Source organism: Gallus gallus, chromosome 8 (assembly GCF_016699485.2).
Source record: "Gallus gallus isolate bGalGal1 chromosome 8, bGalGal1.mat.broiler.GRCg7b, whole genome shotgun sequence".
NCBI lineage: Eukaryota > Metazoa > Chordata > Aves > Galliformes > Phasianidae > Gallus > Gallus gallus.
In genome coordinates, this window is record NC_052539.1 from 15701688 (window position 1) to 15717254 (window position 15567).

General features: G+C 40.5%; 1 protein-coding gene across 1 annotated transcript; it reads right to left on the reverse strand.

Moving 5' to 3' along the window:
• Positions 1 to 1673: 1673 nt before the first annotated feature.
• CLCA2 (chloride channel accessory 2) lies at positions 1674 to 14672 on the reverse strand. The gene is made up of 14 exons (XM_001234329.5): positions 14274 to 14672; positions 13930 to 14067; positions 11481 to 11631; positions 11082 to 11190; positions 10045 to 10213; positions 9550 to 9777; positions 8680 to 8907; positions 7739 to 7916; positions 7416 to 7522; positions 6416 to 6640; positions 5432 to 5702; positions 4188 to 4355; positions 3385 to 3621; positions 1674 to 3089 (listed from the first exon to the last, which is right to left on the reverse strand). Exons 1-14 carry the CDS (start codon positions 14655 to 14657, stop codon positions 2665 to 2667), a joined length of 3018 nt encoding a protein of 1005 aa, XP_001234330.3. The 5' UTR covers positions 14658 to 14672; the 3' UTR covers positions 1674 to 2664.
• Positions 14673 to 15567: the final 895 nt, after the last annotated feature.

Sequence of the window (15567 nt, forward strand, 5' to 3'; positions counted from 1 at the left end):
ATACTGTTCTGTAATCTCTTGGGACTACCTTGGCAGCTTGAACCTGTCACTCCCTCTGCAGCTCTGTTCTTCTGCCATGTACAGAAGAATAAAACTGATATTTAAAACTAAAAAGCATTTCAGTTTCAGATTTTTCTCTCATCATGGAGCTAGCAGTTGACACTTGTGGTCATTGCTCCATTGTCAAAACCCATCCTATTGCAGTATAGTAATTGAAATCAGCCATTTTCTGGCTATGTGAAGCCAAAAAAGTATTTATTTCCGTCATTTTGGTGTGCTTATGCCATACTCTCTGTTCCTGCTTGGGTGTTGTTTTTGATGGTGGTGTTTTTGTTTGCTCACCTATTTCTTTCTGTTTACTCATTGGAGTAAACATTACAAAAACTGTGCTTGTTTTATCCTTGTCTTTTAACTTGATCTGAGGGAAAAGCATGTTTCTGCTTTTTTTTTTTTTTTTTTTTTTTTTTTTTTTTTTTTTTTTTTCTGTGATGATCCTCTCTCCTTTCCTGATTCCATCAGCAAGAAGGTGAAATGATCTCAAAGGGCGGAACACGAAATCACAGAAGCAATCTGCAAACATATGGCTCACTTCCAAGGGCAAGGTTTCAGAAAGGAATGCAAAACAGTGTAACGCCGGGCCATTTTCTGTATCTTGTGCTGGAAACAGAGAAGCGGTTTCAGCTGACTCAGAAAGGTGATAAGGTTTACCCAGGTCACTTGGTAGCAGCTGAAGGAAGACGGTGGCCGTGCAGCTGGGCAGCCTGCTGACCTGAGCCTGTCCTCCCGGTGCAGCACCATCTTCTGTCAGACCAGGGCCCACGGAAACACTGCCCTGTGTCACCCTCACCAATTCTCTTCCTGTTCTTATATGCCATCTTACCTTCCGCCTATCCTACATTCATTGGATAGCACAGCAGTTTTTCTCCTTCACCTCCTACATTAGGGAAAGAACTATTTAAATCTCCAGAAACCTGTCCCTGGATTTAGACTCGACTATAAATAAAAAGGATTGGGAATGGGCAGGAATGCTGTTTAGCTCCGGTGACTTCCTGCTTATACCCTTTAAATGATCCTGTCTCTTTCACAGAGAGATATCTGCCTTAAGTTCTTCACTCTGGATAGATTTTAACAAGGATGGATCCCTCCTGTGCCAAAATTCCCTTCTCTGTCTTTCTCTTTCCATGGGCTTGTGCGCTTTTCTCCTTCTGATGTGTATTATCACCAAAGAATTAAAGCACCAAACAGCAACCTCGCTTTTACTTCTCAACAGGATGTGCTATTTCCAACTGCAGCTGCTACAAAACTGACTCCTCTCTGGGTGCAGCAGCAGCAGGTGTCACCCCACAGAGGTGCAATGAGGAGGTGGTGGCAATGACATGTAAATGTCATATTTCTGCCATGCGATGCAAACTCCTTAAGTCTGCACCTGCTCTGAAATGCTCAATACACTGCACCTACACTGTATTCTTTGAGGAAAAGATCCTCCTAGTAACAGAGAACCTGGTTGACTTTGTTGTATGTAATTCAGTATACAATTCATTTCAAAGAAGCAGTGCAAATCTAACACAACATATTCTAGAGTTTCTTCAGTTCTTTTCTCTCTGAAGTAGTGGAGTGCAAACTGACTCAGAGTCTGGCCATAAAATATTGCCCTGCCTTAACTTTACACACAGTTTTAGAGCCAGATAATCAATATATTTGCAATCTTATTACGGGAAAAAAAGCATCACATGCACGCTTATGTGCACATACACAAACTTTCACATATATTTACGTATACACTGATATAGACAAAAATAAAAGAATAACCTTTATGTCTCTATAGGAGCAGGAAAAGTTCCTTGAAGAACACAGTAAACTCAAAGCAACCCAGTGTGTTCTTACTAAGCACTTTTCAGCCCTCTAAACCCAAGGAGAGCAGTAACAACAGGGAAGAAAAGTTGTGATGAGATTTTTGATAGTAGAGATCCACCTCTTGGCTGGAAAGCCATTTTCTGTGTTTGCTTGTTTAAGGATACAAGTGATTAGTAGCAGAAACATATTGGAACCATTGCAGGCTGTACAGTTTTTCCCCAGACATGGCACGTCAGAGAGCTGAAAGCAGAATGCCTCAGCTAGTCTCCTTCCTTCTGCTCTGGTTTCCAGTAAACATTATTTTGCCTTCAGCTAGGTCAGGTCAAAGACTATTTCTGCCTCATTGCGGAAGCTTCTCCCCGACCCTACGATCACAGTTTCCTCCTTCCTGGGAATTCCCCACCATGCCTAGAAGCTGAATAGCGTATGTGCTTACATAGAAACATAGACAGAACTCACACTGCTTAGTTTTGCTTCTTGTCTGTTTTTTAAAAAGGAACGCTATCTTCAGTATCTCTCTCAATTTAATGAAAACTTTTCCACTGCACAGTAAGAATAGGCCATGACACTGCACGGTTTTAAGACTGTACACAGACATTTTTTGCAGTATAAGCTATCAGCATATGACTTGATTTACTGTCACTCAATCTTTCATGGTAAAACTCATAGACAACATGATACAGCTGTTAAATCACTGTGTCTTCATAATGTCTGGAATCTGATTACTTGTTTACTCTGTTTATTGTAGGATATTTACTTTTACAAGTCTAAGCAGTAAAATGTTCTAATGTACCCAGAGCTCTGATAAACTTACACTTTATGCTGAAGCAGCCTAGCTGCATTTTCTGATAGAGTCTTTTTCTTCTTTTTCTTTACTAAACAAAGGCTTGTACTTACTGTTAGACAAACTGCTGTTAATAATACAAAGAATAGTAACAATATTGTTGAAACACCAAACTTCAAATTAGAAGTGGGATATGCCATTGGGGGAATAAACATTACTGCTTGTGCAATATTAGATAGCTCAGAGCGAAGAAAAACGTCATCCACAGCACGTATTGCAACATAGATTACAGTTGTGTTCCCTGTTGTAAAAGCTTCTGGTTTAAACTCAAATGTTTCTGTGCAGCCAGCATGCCGAGGTGATAGAATGGAAGTATTCACAAAAGTAGTGTTATAGAAGCTGTCCCTTAGTTCCAGAGGAGTCTCACTTGTTCTGATTTCATAACTTGCAGCTGAAAATACAAGTATTAAAAGATATTGTCATCTGTATGTTAGCTATCATTCCAACTTCATATCTGTTTCAAAATACTCTCCTTTCAAAACACTTTTAAAATACTGCTTACCTAGTACCATCCTCACAAGCCAGTTCAGTACTGGAATAATTAACACAGCATTTCACAGAGCATGAATAGAGCCCTGGAACCACAGTAGCTTTTAATGAAATTTCCATTGGTGTCAGTGAGACAAAACTCCACTGCAAATCTTTCATCTTGGGCAGGAGGCAGGCTAGCAAGCCAACAAACATACCTTGACCTTTGTCAAAATCATCTCCTGGTGCAGTCCATGTTAGAATGACTTTATCATCTTCCATTCTGGCATCAAGGTCGATAATTTTACATGGTGGAAAAATGTCAATATAAGGTCCTATTGGAACTGCAGATACTGTGAAGGAGTCTCCCACAGCTGTTCTAGAGAAACCTCCTCTTCTGACCTGAACGTTATTTTCTATAGCTGGGGGTCTTGATGGGTTCATCTTGAGTTTACCTACAAGATTAAAAAATGCTCATTAATCTTAACTGTTTGCATATTATTGTACTCCAGAAACTGTCTGAACTTCATCTATACTGTTTTAAATACGAAAATACCATTCTCTTCATTTAAGACCATTTCAAGGGCATTGTCTATTTCTTTGTAGTTTCAAGAGCATGAGTAAGAAAGGTAATATGAAATTGAAGTAACTGTTTTTATATATTACTGCTTTTTATAATATAAACAGAAGAGTTTAATCTCCTAATGTTTTAACCATTCTTTATTTAAGATGACTGAATAGAGTCCTCTACTGACTAAACCTATGGATAATTTCTTCACAGACAAAAAACAAATCCTGTTTACCTATATTACATAGATACTGTCCCATTACAGTTGTTTGAAGTCTGCTTTCAGTATTTCTCTGGGGTATGCAGACTATTTTTGTGTTAAACCCTTCACAGGTAAATCTCTCTTAGCTGGGTTGTCATCGTAATTCCTACTCTTAGTGTTTTCAAAGGGATGTGATATCTTCAGGTCCTGGAATGAAGCTGCATTTTTTTCTCTGCATTACTTCATCTTACCATTTTCTACATAACCTGGTATATACATGGCGTGACTCCATGGCATTGCAGTTTGTGGCACGGTAGTCCTGTTAGCCTGGACATGAACTTTTAGGCCGTATCTGCCATTTCCAGAGAAAGAAAACAAGTACTTGGAATAGATGCCATCATTCTTAATAATGTCGGAACCTAGATAGAAGAGTGACATAAAATGACTTCAGACAGTAATGGATGTGGGTTTTTGTGCTTTCTAGATTCATACATAGAAAGTAGAATTTAAGAATAGGTAAATTCTTCTCTGATAGGCAATCTGTGCAGTTCTGCTTTTGACTGCATGTTAAAATGATCTGAAGTTAAGATGCTTCCTTGAACTGAATGTTAGCTGAAGAAAAAGCTAACTTGGGGAAATCATCTTATTTCACAAGTTGTCACACAGGACCTCAAGCTTTGCTCTGGGAAAGTGCTCAGGAATTCAGGGGAAACAGAGGACCTGCACTTCCGAAGTGCTCATTCTGAAGTGCATTCCCAGAAAGAATTCTCATTTAAGGGCTTGCCTCCAAGGTGATGCAAACCAGAGAGTATTCTACAGTCTTCTGATTGTTTTCAGTTGTGAAATGTAATATAGAAACAACAATTTATCTAAGTAGCTCCAAAAGTTACCAAAATTATTTCACAACTACCTACTCTGTACAAAAATCCTTTCTACCAACATGATGGACTGTGCAGTTAAGATTGTGTTGCCTTGCAGCAAGTTTAATTAACCATAATAATTTCTGCAAAACAAATGTGTGGGTTACTAAACATTACTAAATTCTAACACCTTTGGAATATTCACACCTTTTCTTGACAACTGTTAAGAGGCAGTAAGCATATGGCCTGCAACTTCTGTCTGGAGATGCTTACACTTCACCTTGTTAACAGTTTTCTAAGTTACTGAGATTTAAAGACCACATCTTCCAATGAGCTGAACATCATCAATTAGATCAGCTGGAATGACAACTGATAACTAATGCACACAGCACAATTCTGCCTATTGGAATATATCTGTGCATTTAATTCATGCATATAAATCCTGTCCTGAACAAAAGTTTATCTAGAAATAACTTCAACAAGGTCAGCAACACCTGGATGTGTTACCACAGAACATTAGAAACTCTGCCTTAGAGCACTGTATCCTGAAGCATTCAGTGAAAACAGTACTTAAGGGAGTCTTTTAATTTAATTTTATAGATACTTCTGAATTTATAGTCTTAGAGTCTTGTTACCTGCTCCATTGTCAAGAAGTTCCAAGGAAACCGTATCTCCATTCTCTGAACTGATAATGGCAGTCACACTTGCTCCAAGAATAGGGGAAAAGCCTTGACTAATCTGTACATACACAACCATTGCACTGGGATAGTAAGTTGTATCTTTACTCATATAGGTTTTCACAGACACAGTGGGTAGAGTAGAATTTGCTGCTCGAGACGTTACTGTCATTGTTAGAACTTGAGGAGCCAGGTGAACATTTATCAGTGTGTATGTCCAGTCTCCTGTCTGAAAAAAAAACAACCAAATGTTTCCAAATGAAATAACAATCTTTTGGATAATTTTATTTGTCCTTATTTAAATTCTGTCAGCCTACTCAGACTAAGTAGAACACTACAAGGAGCTGTGTTTTGTCGGTGGAAGCACTCATAATTACAAATCAGAGTTAAGAAGTGCTTTTCAATTATCCTCTGACTCTTGGCAGCCGTTCCACGTGAGACCACAAACATCAATTTCAATTTACTTCCTTATCTTCTGTGGAGTATTCGGGAGTATTCCACAGAGTATTCCGCGCAGTATTCATAGAATAAAATTCTATGGGAAAAAAAGTCTTCAGAGCTTTTATGATGGAAAGAAGTTTCTATGTACAATACAGTAATTTTAAATGGACTTACTATGTTAAATAAATGTTATCTATTGCTTAGAACAGAAATGAGAGAAAATTCATTTACTGGCTGCTGATAGTATGCAGAAATTTGTGGTTAAGTTGTGTATCAAGTGTAAATCGTAATAGAGATAATACAGACAAAACCTTCAGGTAGCTCTCTTGAACATAGCAGATACTTCTGTTTGAGACACAGCAGCAGTCACATGGTTTAGATGAGCAATTCTATCTCAAGCCATTAAATGATTTTAATTAACATAACATTAATGAAATGGAAGAAATATAGAGTCAGGATGTTCCTCCCATTGCTAAAAGACAAAAAGAGAACAAGTTGTACCTCTGCAGTTCCTGGAATCTGAAGGCGAGCTACATGGAATACTGAATCTAATTCAAAGTCCTTGACGGTATAGCTTCTTCCAGTGGGATCAATCAGGATGATTTCTGGTGGTTCGGCAGCCTGCCATGTGGCTACAAAGAAGGTTTCTCGTCCCACAGTGCTATCAATAGCCACTGTCCTCCTGAGTTTCCTGTACCCTGCAACACTTTCACCAGCACTTTCAATCTATCAGAAAGAACAAAATTATTCTATCAGTTCTGGAAATCACACGTTCTTACAAAGAAGAAAGTGGTCTACCATTTTAACTATCAGATCTGATAGACTAGAAAAGTTATGAAAATGTACACTAAAATTAGCCTTTGATAACTGGGGACTCTATTCTCCCCTTCAGTTATATAATAGCACAATTTAGGGACAGCTCCACAGAACCATAGAAGTGACAGAAAAATTAGGCCTTCTATTAATGTTACATTGTTATTGGATGGAATTCTAGAAATACAGAGGTATGTGGGATATTACTACTTTCCTAGCGGAAAATGCTGATATTAAAGAGCATGATACTGAATAAGACTGATTTATGGATTTAAAGTTCCATCTATATGCTCCTCCACAAGGAAAGGCAATGAATAATATTCCTGATGCAGACAGAACTTCATCCTCATTATGTCCTTGGATGATCAAATTTCCAGATGACATTCTGTGCCTTGCTTGAAGTGGTAATTATCTCTGCAAACTGCAGAGAAACAGCTTGATATATTCTAGCATGCAGTAGAAATCAAGGAAACTTTTACAGTTTTCCAGGCAATACAAAAGAAGTTAGAGTAAACACAACTGTATTTTCTCATCACTTTGCTCAACCTGCATGCAGATGATTATACATCGGGCTGGTGAAGTTGTCACCTGGAAAGAGGGAGCAGGACACCAAGATACATCTGATACATTCGGATCTTATCTAAAAGAGCAGTAAGCAGAATAATTAGCTGTGCCTATAAAAACAAACCTGAATAGATTGATGGAATGTATCTCCACTTCTGGACGTAATTCCAGTGAAAACATCCAGTAAGTCACTGAAGTCCAGCCTTTCTGGGACAAAAAACTTAAATCCTCCTGAAACAGCATGATTTATTACAGATTTAGCTATTAGATATTATATAAGGCACAAGAGCTATGTGTGATTCGCAAAATGTACCATGTTTTACCACAGAACTGCAGTGGTGCCAGGAGGGAGGGCAGCCATCACTCCCCTGTGGGCTCTCACCACCTTCTTCATCAGAGTTTTCCCAACGTCTTCCGATTGGAGTCATGGTTTGTTCCTATACTTACCCGTCTCTTTGGAGAAGTCTTCGATTTCCTTAGCAGCTGAGGGCCCAACAGTAACAGTATGGATGACTGATCCACCATTAATCACTTCAGAAAAACACCTGCCAGTACTATTGTCCTGTCCACCTGTCACCAGTATAATTTCAGATCCATACAAATGTCCTTCTTTCTTCCTAATGACCTGGTGGTAGACGAACAAACTTAAGCAGAAGCAATAAATATCACATAATCTACACTGTAATTAATTTTGACACTGTCTTTAAAGACATCCTAACATAATGAATACCCTCTAAGTTTTATATAGCAGTAATGTATAGAAATAAAAGGGACCAAAATGAGAATATGACACGTAGTTGAAATGAGATATACAGTGAACAACTCCTGTATTTCCCTTTCTCTTATTTATATTTATGCAGACTTTAATCCTCCCAGCAGAAGGCTGAGACTAAAGGCTTCAGCATGCAGGAAGTCAATTAAAATCAGACACAAAAAAATATCACTGCTCCCAGATTTCCCAGGCAAAATTCAGAGAGGCAGTGACCCACCCTGGTGGCAGGATGAGTACATTTCACATAATTCATTTGCTGAGCTGTTGTAGCACTCAGCAGGCTGAGGTAAACTGGGTCAGGGAAAAGTTGCCCTTAATATACTGGGCTTAAAGATGCAATAATAAAACCATGTTAATGAATTCATAATGCATAACAAGCCCAAAAAGGAATGTGATTTTAGACAAATCTAAATTGAATTTAGCAATCAAAATCCCACTTAATCAGACAGCAGAAATGCAGTGCATGTCAGCTTCAGTTTTAGAAATAATTTAGAAAACAGAATGGAAAAATAGTAAAGATGAAACTTACATTCATTACTGAATTGTTTTTCATTACTGAAAAAACAAGCCATCTACACAAGAGATGCAAACAGAAGCAGTGTATGTGATGCTTTACCTCACATGCCAGCCTCAGGCCTGCACAAACATTTGCCCTCTTCCCCCCTGGAGCTGTAGGGAGGTACGAAGCAAGCTGCTTCCGTGCTTCATTGCTGACTATCTGGTGCACGTGAGTTTTGATCTCTCCTTTGTCACTGAATGTGACAATACCAACATAAGTGTTTTCTTCCACAATTTGCAGTAAATACAACTCTGCTGCTTGATGCAATCTATTGATCCAGTTACGCTACACATAAAAGGAGTGAAAAGCAAAGAATTTTGTTAAGCATGTGAAATAACAATAAATGCTGCAAATTACAAACTGATAGCTAAAAATTATTGGCAGAAAATATCACAGAGGGAAGGAATATAAAATATTCACTTTTGCAAGTTCCAATGTTAATTTAGAATACACAAACCCACTATCATATTTGGTTTGTTTCACTGAAGATCAGCCATAAACGTATCCAGTATTTATCCCACTCACTGTTGAACACTGTTCCTCAGTGAAGAAAGCCTTCAGACCCATCTCTTCTGGAATTTTTTTGTTCCTCACAGCTTTCCCCCTACCCTTCTGGCTCATGTCAATCTTTCTCATGCCTTGTGCTACCCAGCACACAAATTCCTTTATTCCACTCAAAACCTTGCAACTGACAGCCACCTGGCCAGTATCCTGCGTCGCTGTCCTGGCCTCATTCATGTTGATCATGGCTCCTCTGCCTCAAAGATTTAAGAAAATCCGAAACAGTCTCACTGTCAAGTGGATTCCTTACATCTCTAACCAGGTTTCTCTGTCTGCATGGAAACTATTTCTAGATGAATAAAGTTCTGAAAACATAAGACAAAAAAAGTACAATGTACAATCAAGTATATCTGATGAAGAATTTACCCCAGCTATAGTCTTGGAAACATCAAGAACTAAACAGATGACTCTGTCTCTTTTCTGCAGCAATGAGAAGGAGGGAGGAGTAATAAGGCTGCTGGTGGTCAATGGAAGATCATTCTCAAAATCTGTAGAGTTTTTGATTACTTCCCATGTGCTTCTGTAGTCACACATTCGATTCTGCAGATTGGGTGCTTCTCTGTTATGGTTATGCTCATTACAGAATTCAGCCACCTAAAATGTTCAAAACACGTAGATAAAAACAGAAGTAAGCAATAACAGAGTAATAAATATAAGATGGAAAACCGTAACTGGTGATTTTTGTATACGCATAGTTTAGACACCACCACACAGTAAACTTCATACCACATTAATAGCAGCATACATTACAGTTGATTTGCTTACATAAAAGTTGAACCAAATGTAGCATAGGAGGATATATCAAATTTTGTAACAGTATGTTTCATTGGAAGAAATCTGTTCTTATATGTTTGTACTTACAGATGATAAACTTTGCATATACATTATTGATGATACTGCAGACTGATTTCTTTCAGGAATAAATGCACATCCTTCTTTAAAAAGCCCTGTTAGCTTATTAATGACACAACTTCCATCAGTGCAGGAGTTTTTTTCACAGACATAGATGCCAGTAAGATCAGAGGAACATCTAAAGATAAAAAAGAATATATTTCCACTTAAAACCCTACCTGAATATAGTGCTGACATTAATGATGTTTGCAGTGTACTCTGCAGGCCACCTGCATAAACGTTTGCAAAACATTGCAAAAAGATATGAATATCCATTGCAAAGTGACAAAAAGAATCATTGATTTTTTCCTTCTTCAACACTTCAGCCTCTTGACTAAGTAGAAATATTACAATTACAATGTCTACAACTGCAGAAGCAATCTTGTTCATCCAGAAGTCACATCTTCCAAATGCTTCTGTACCTTGGAAAACAGCTGTAAATGGTCTCCTGGTGAACCATAGGCTTGGCGAGTTCCAGGTCAAATGTACTGTAATAAAACTTTGTTTCTGAAGGTCCATTTTGTTGTATAGACAGTGAAAAGCAGGTCATGAGCCAGGCACTCCTCAAATGGTGAATGCAGACGTGAAGATGTGCAGATTTAGCAAAGACAAAATAATGGATTGAAGAAGAGAAGCTCAGCAGGATAGCCCCAGATTTGCAGCATGCTCAGAGAAAGGAGAAATGATTAAACAGATCATGGGAAGGAGGATTTCTCAACGACCACCATTTCCTCTCCAGCAGTAGAGTACAGAAGTGATGAAGTCTGCAGTGCGAGGCCAGAAAAATGTAACACTCATCACCTCTGCCAAGCCATCAACCACAGAAAAGGGAAAAGGTGAACACACAGAAGATAGTAATTTACTCATAAAGAAAGAATAATATTTAATGATGGGTAAAATAAGGGCTAAAAGGAACTGGGATATCTTACAGCGCTTACAGAGAAACACCAGGCAGCTTTCTAAAACATACCAGAAAGAGCTTGTAGAATGGGCAAATGCTGAATTACCTTGTAACTTTAACCTGATTCTGTCCAGTGACATAGAATGGTCTGTCATTGTCATACTCATCAAATACCCCCCAACGAAGGTGGGCCCACTCATGCACAAAGGTTCTGCCTGCAGAAAGGACAGAGGGCAAACACAGGGGGACCAGAGTTGGCTGTTATATCACTGCCTGAAGAGTTGATCAGCGATACTACACCAGGGACTTTAATCACACCATCACACCACAAGCAGCTTTAATATCAAGCAGCTCACTGTGCTTAAGCGTGACTAAATAACATCATTCAGAAATCTTAGCTTTTATGTTAATTAAAATTGGCTTATTTTATCATTGGCTTTTGATATTCCATCTTTTGTTGCACACTAAGGGCAGACTGGAGAAGTAAACAATTTAGGGAATTTACCCCGTGAGCCATAGATGTCTGTCGCATAATCATTTGCTAAGAAGTTAGGTGTGAAATGGATGTATTTTCCCATTTTTCCACACGCCTCGTGTTGCAGGGTGTATGGGTCATCGCCATGTTTCCAATAAGGAGCTGCCACTATGACATCTGCCTAAAACCATAAAAAGTACAAAAAATTACAAGAAGTAACTTGATTAAGGGATTAAATGCTTTGTTGTTTATTTAAACTGTCCAGTGCAGTACCACCCAGATCCTAACTGAGCTCCTAACTTTTGCCACTGCAAGATGAATAGAAGATAATGGAAAGATTTCCCAGCAGCATAATGAAAGCTTGAAGTGGCATATTCCTTTATTAAAGCTCTTTACATATTACATTCATTTCTTATAAGGAATAATTAGAACCTGTGACTACAGTAATAAAATGGAGAGCCATGAGCAAGGACAACTTCTATTCTTGCACATAGCCACATTTTTCCTTTTTCTCCCAGACTTCAAATCCAGGGAATTTTATTCTCATGTTATATTTTACTACGTATTGAGAACATCATTTGAAGAATTAGTCAGAAGCATCATTGTCAACACTTTCCTGCAGGGTTATTTTTTCCCCAGACTTAGAAAGAAAGGTTCCTTTCAGGTGGCACTGCAGAGCTGGCTGCATGTACTAACAGTTGGGATGACTTCAGACAGGAGGAAGGTTTAATACATTAGTCTGAAACAGAATTCCAACTACAGAGAATATAAAGAAAAGCAGGCATTCAAAGGAGAGAGGAAGAAGAAAGTGTGAATTGGTAACTGCAAATCAGAGGGTCTGGTAGTAAGCACCAGTCTGCTCAAGACAGACTGGAAAACAAACACTGGGTATGTCCCTGTTATCTTTACTCAGCCTCTGACAGTTTCAAATGAAAGAAGGTGGCAAGCAGGAACACAACTAAAACATACGTTAATATTATAATATTATATATATTTTTATATTTTATATGAGGGCTGCTTGGAAAGTAATGCCTCCTGTTTTATTATGTCAGCCCACAATGTCATAGGTGGATGTTGGTGGGATGGCAGTAGAGGCTGAGTTCTCCCATCAGTATCCCATTTTGTTGCTGTGTGACGGATGGCAGCAGAGGGGCAGTCTGACAGAATAGAGTCTGATATGGAAGTGTGGATGAAGCAAAGGTGTTTCATTGAATTCCTCCATGCAGAAAAATTTGAATCCATTGATATTCACTGACACTTGCTGAATGTTTATGGAGACCAAACAGTTAAGTGTGAGCACAGTGAGCTGGTGAGTGGTGCATTTCAGCAGTGGCAACAGTGACAGTGGTCACTTCTACTGGTGTAGATTTTTATGAGCATGGCATACAAGCTTTTGTTCATCACTGGTGAAAATGCACAGCTAACAGTGGTGACTGTGTTGAAAAATAGTGTTTTGTAGCTGAGAATTTGCTCTATCAGTGTTATTGTGCTGTTAGTAGCTGTTGTAGTTTCCACAGAAATACATCAGAGCCATTGCTTTTGGAGCGACCTATGTACACTTATTTTTTTTTTACATATGATACATATATTGTTTTATTGTACATGTCACATGTTATATATTATATTGCCTACTGAGAGAATATATTGGAATGTCTGCTGCAAATATCTCATACTTGTGGAGTTGGTCATTATGTACCAACGGCCATGCAAGGCACTAAAATACAGATTTGTATGTATCCCATTTCCTGGATTGCAGCTACACAAAGTTTTGAATAAATGGAGTCTATGCTTCTTTTTCTATTTCTGTAGCAACAAGGTGACTTTGATCTTCTGAATTTCCTTGGCTTTCTTGCCAGACCTCTCCTAATGAGTCTGAAACTCCACCTAGACAAGTATTACTGCTGTCTTCAGCACAAATGTCAGCCACGGTACAATTAGAAAACTATGACCTAATTTACTTAAGATCCTTAAGGCCTCTTCCAGCCCAAGCCATTCTGTAATGTCTTAGAAGGATGATGGGTTAAGAATGCAAGAGGGGAAAAAAAATGAACAGTCATCACTGGAACTCACAAGCAAACATTCCCAACTTGTCATAAATGTGAAAACGAGTAGAGAAATGAAATAAGAATGTTCAGATCAAAGATATTCAAACCAGGCTTCTAAAATGATTCAAAAGCCTGTAAAGCACTCAGCTTATGGACTATGATGCATTTAACATGGAGCTTCTTGCACTTCAGCACTCTCTTGTTTCTCATTTAAAACCAACAGGATGGTACCACTCCATGTTGTTACTGATGCTCATTATTTATGCACTTCCTAGTGGTGGTTCACGGATCATTTTGTCTGATCTTAAGAGCATTCTCATGTGAATGGTTTTCATATTACTTTTTTAAAGTTATCGTACATTCGGGCATACAAATAAATGTTCAAAGTAGCTTTTAGTTGTGCCCCATTTCCTGCAGCTGGTGTTGAGTCTTACCTTTTCGTAGGTCTCGTGTTTTGGTTTCTCATAACTTTTCTCTTTCCACGTTGGAGGTATCAGAATCTTCACGCTTCTGAAATAGAATCTGCCTTTTGTAGCACTGAAGAGATACGAAGAAGCTTCGGTGATCATCTCCTGGCAAACATGCAATGAAAAGACGGGATGAGCAGTATGTTCATTCCACTATTGATCTCGACTACAGTATTTGTTGTACAGCCTAGTGGCGCCTAGAAGTACGCGTCGGGCCCGGTTCCCCCTCCGGGGCTGGGAAGCAGCGCGGCTGGTGGGCAGCGCGAAGCCACCGGGCTGCCCCTTCCTGGGCCCGCCGCCTTACGCCTTACCTGGAGGTGAGCGACGAGCCGGCCGTCCTCCGGCACGCGGGGATGCACGGCGGCCAGCAACCCCTCGTAGCCGCCGTCCCGCAGCACCACCGCTGCCTCTCCTGCCGCCGCCAGCGCCAGAGCCAGCAGTGCAGCCCCCGCCGCCGCTCCGCCGCTCATACCGCCCGCCGCCCGCCGCGCCGCCGCCCGCCTTCCCCGGCACAAGAGCTGCGGGCTTAGGAGGACGAGGCGGGCGCCTGCCGCATTCCCTCCTCTCCTGCATGCCCTGCAGCCCCCCCTGGGCGGGCGGCGGTGCCCGGCGCCTCCCCGGCGGTCTGCCCGACACGGGTGTAGTGCTGAAACCCGAGAGCCGAAGCCCGCCAGCAGCCCACACTGAGAACCCATGGGCTTTTAGGGCTTAAGCAGAAGTTTGTTCTTTGCATGAACAACCTGGGGATGGCATCCCTACTATTACAGCCCTACAGTTACATCAGGAGGGTGGCTCGACGTCTGTGACGTGTAACACCCACCGAGGCTCCCACTCACAGTTTCAGTGGGCCACATTTCTCCCTTCCAGGTAGCTCCCATTTGTCAGCAGGCACCGTTTGTATCCAGCACTACTGTCCAATCCACACATGTATGGAGGGGTCTCTGCCCCCGCCTGCTGCAAGGCAGAACTTCCAGGGCCGCAGGATTTCAGGGCTACTTGTGGCCACACTGATAAAATAGAGAATTCAGCCAGGAGCTCTCTCCTCTGCTCCCCTCATGAGAAAGCTCTGGGCTGCCATAAGGCCACCCCTCAGCCTCCTCTGCTCTGGGCTGAACAAACCAAGGGACTCCAGCCACCCCTCACACACCTTAGCCACATACTCTTCCTCATCTCTGTAGCCCTCCTTTGGACGCTAACATCTTTATGTCCTTTCTGTGGCACCCAAACCTCCACACAGTGCTGGAGGTGAGGCTGCGCAGTGCAGAGCAGAGTGAGAGAATCCCTCCCCTTCCTTGCTGGCAGTGCTGGGCCTGATGCATCCCAGGGTACAGTTGGCCCTTTTGGCTGCCAGCACACACTGCTGCTCAGATTCAACTTGCTGTCAGCCAGAACCCCCAGATCCCTTTCTGCAGGGGCTGCTCTCCAGCCTGATGCACTGCACAGGGAGAACGTCTAAATTGAGAAGTGAATGCAAGTATATTCATGGATTGATTAGTAAGGAGAAATGAAAGCTACACTTTCCTCCTTAGAAGGTCTAGAAGACTCCTGCAAATAGCTGATGTCTGACTAAGTTTTAAGTGAGTCACATGGAAATGAGCTGTGGCA

Excerpts from the sequence above, each read along its gene's own strand:
- CLCA2 (XM_001234329.5), bottom strand. The coding sequence starts at position 14,657 with ATGGGTTCTCAGTGTGGGCTGCTGGCGGGCTTCGGCTCTCGGGTTTCA. Across the intron at positions 9,778-10,044 it reads ATATGCAAAGTTTATCATCT|GTGGCTGAATTCTGTAATGA; the intron begins GTAAGTACAAAC and ends TGAACATTTTAG. Across the intron at positions 8,908-9,549 it reads TTTCCAAGACTATAGCTGGG|CGTAACTGGATCAATAGATT; the intron begins GTAAATTCTTCA and ends TTTTATGTGTAG.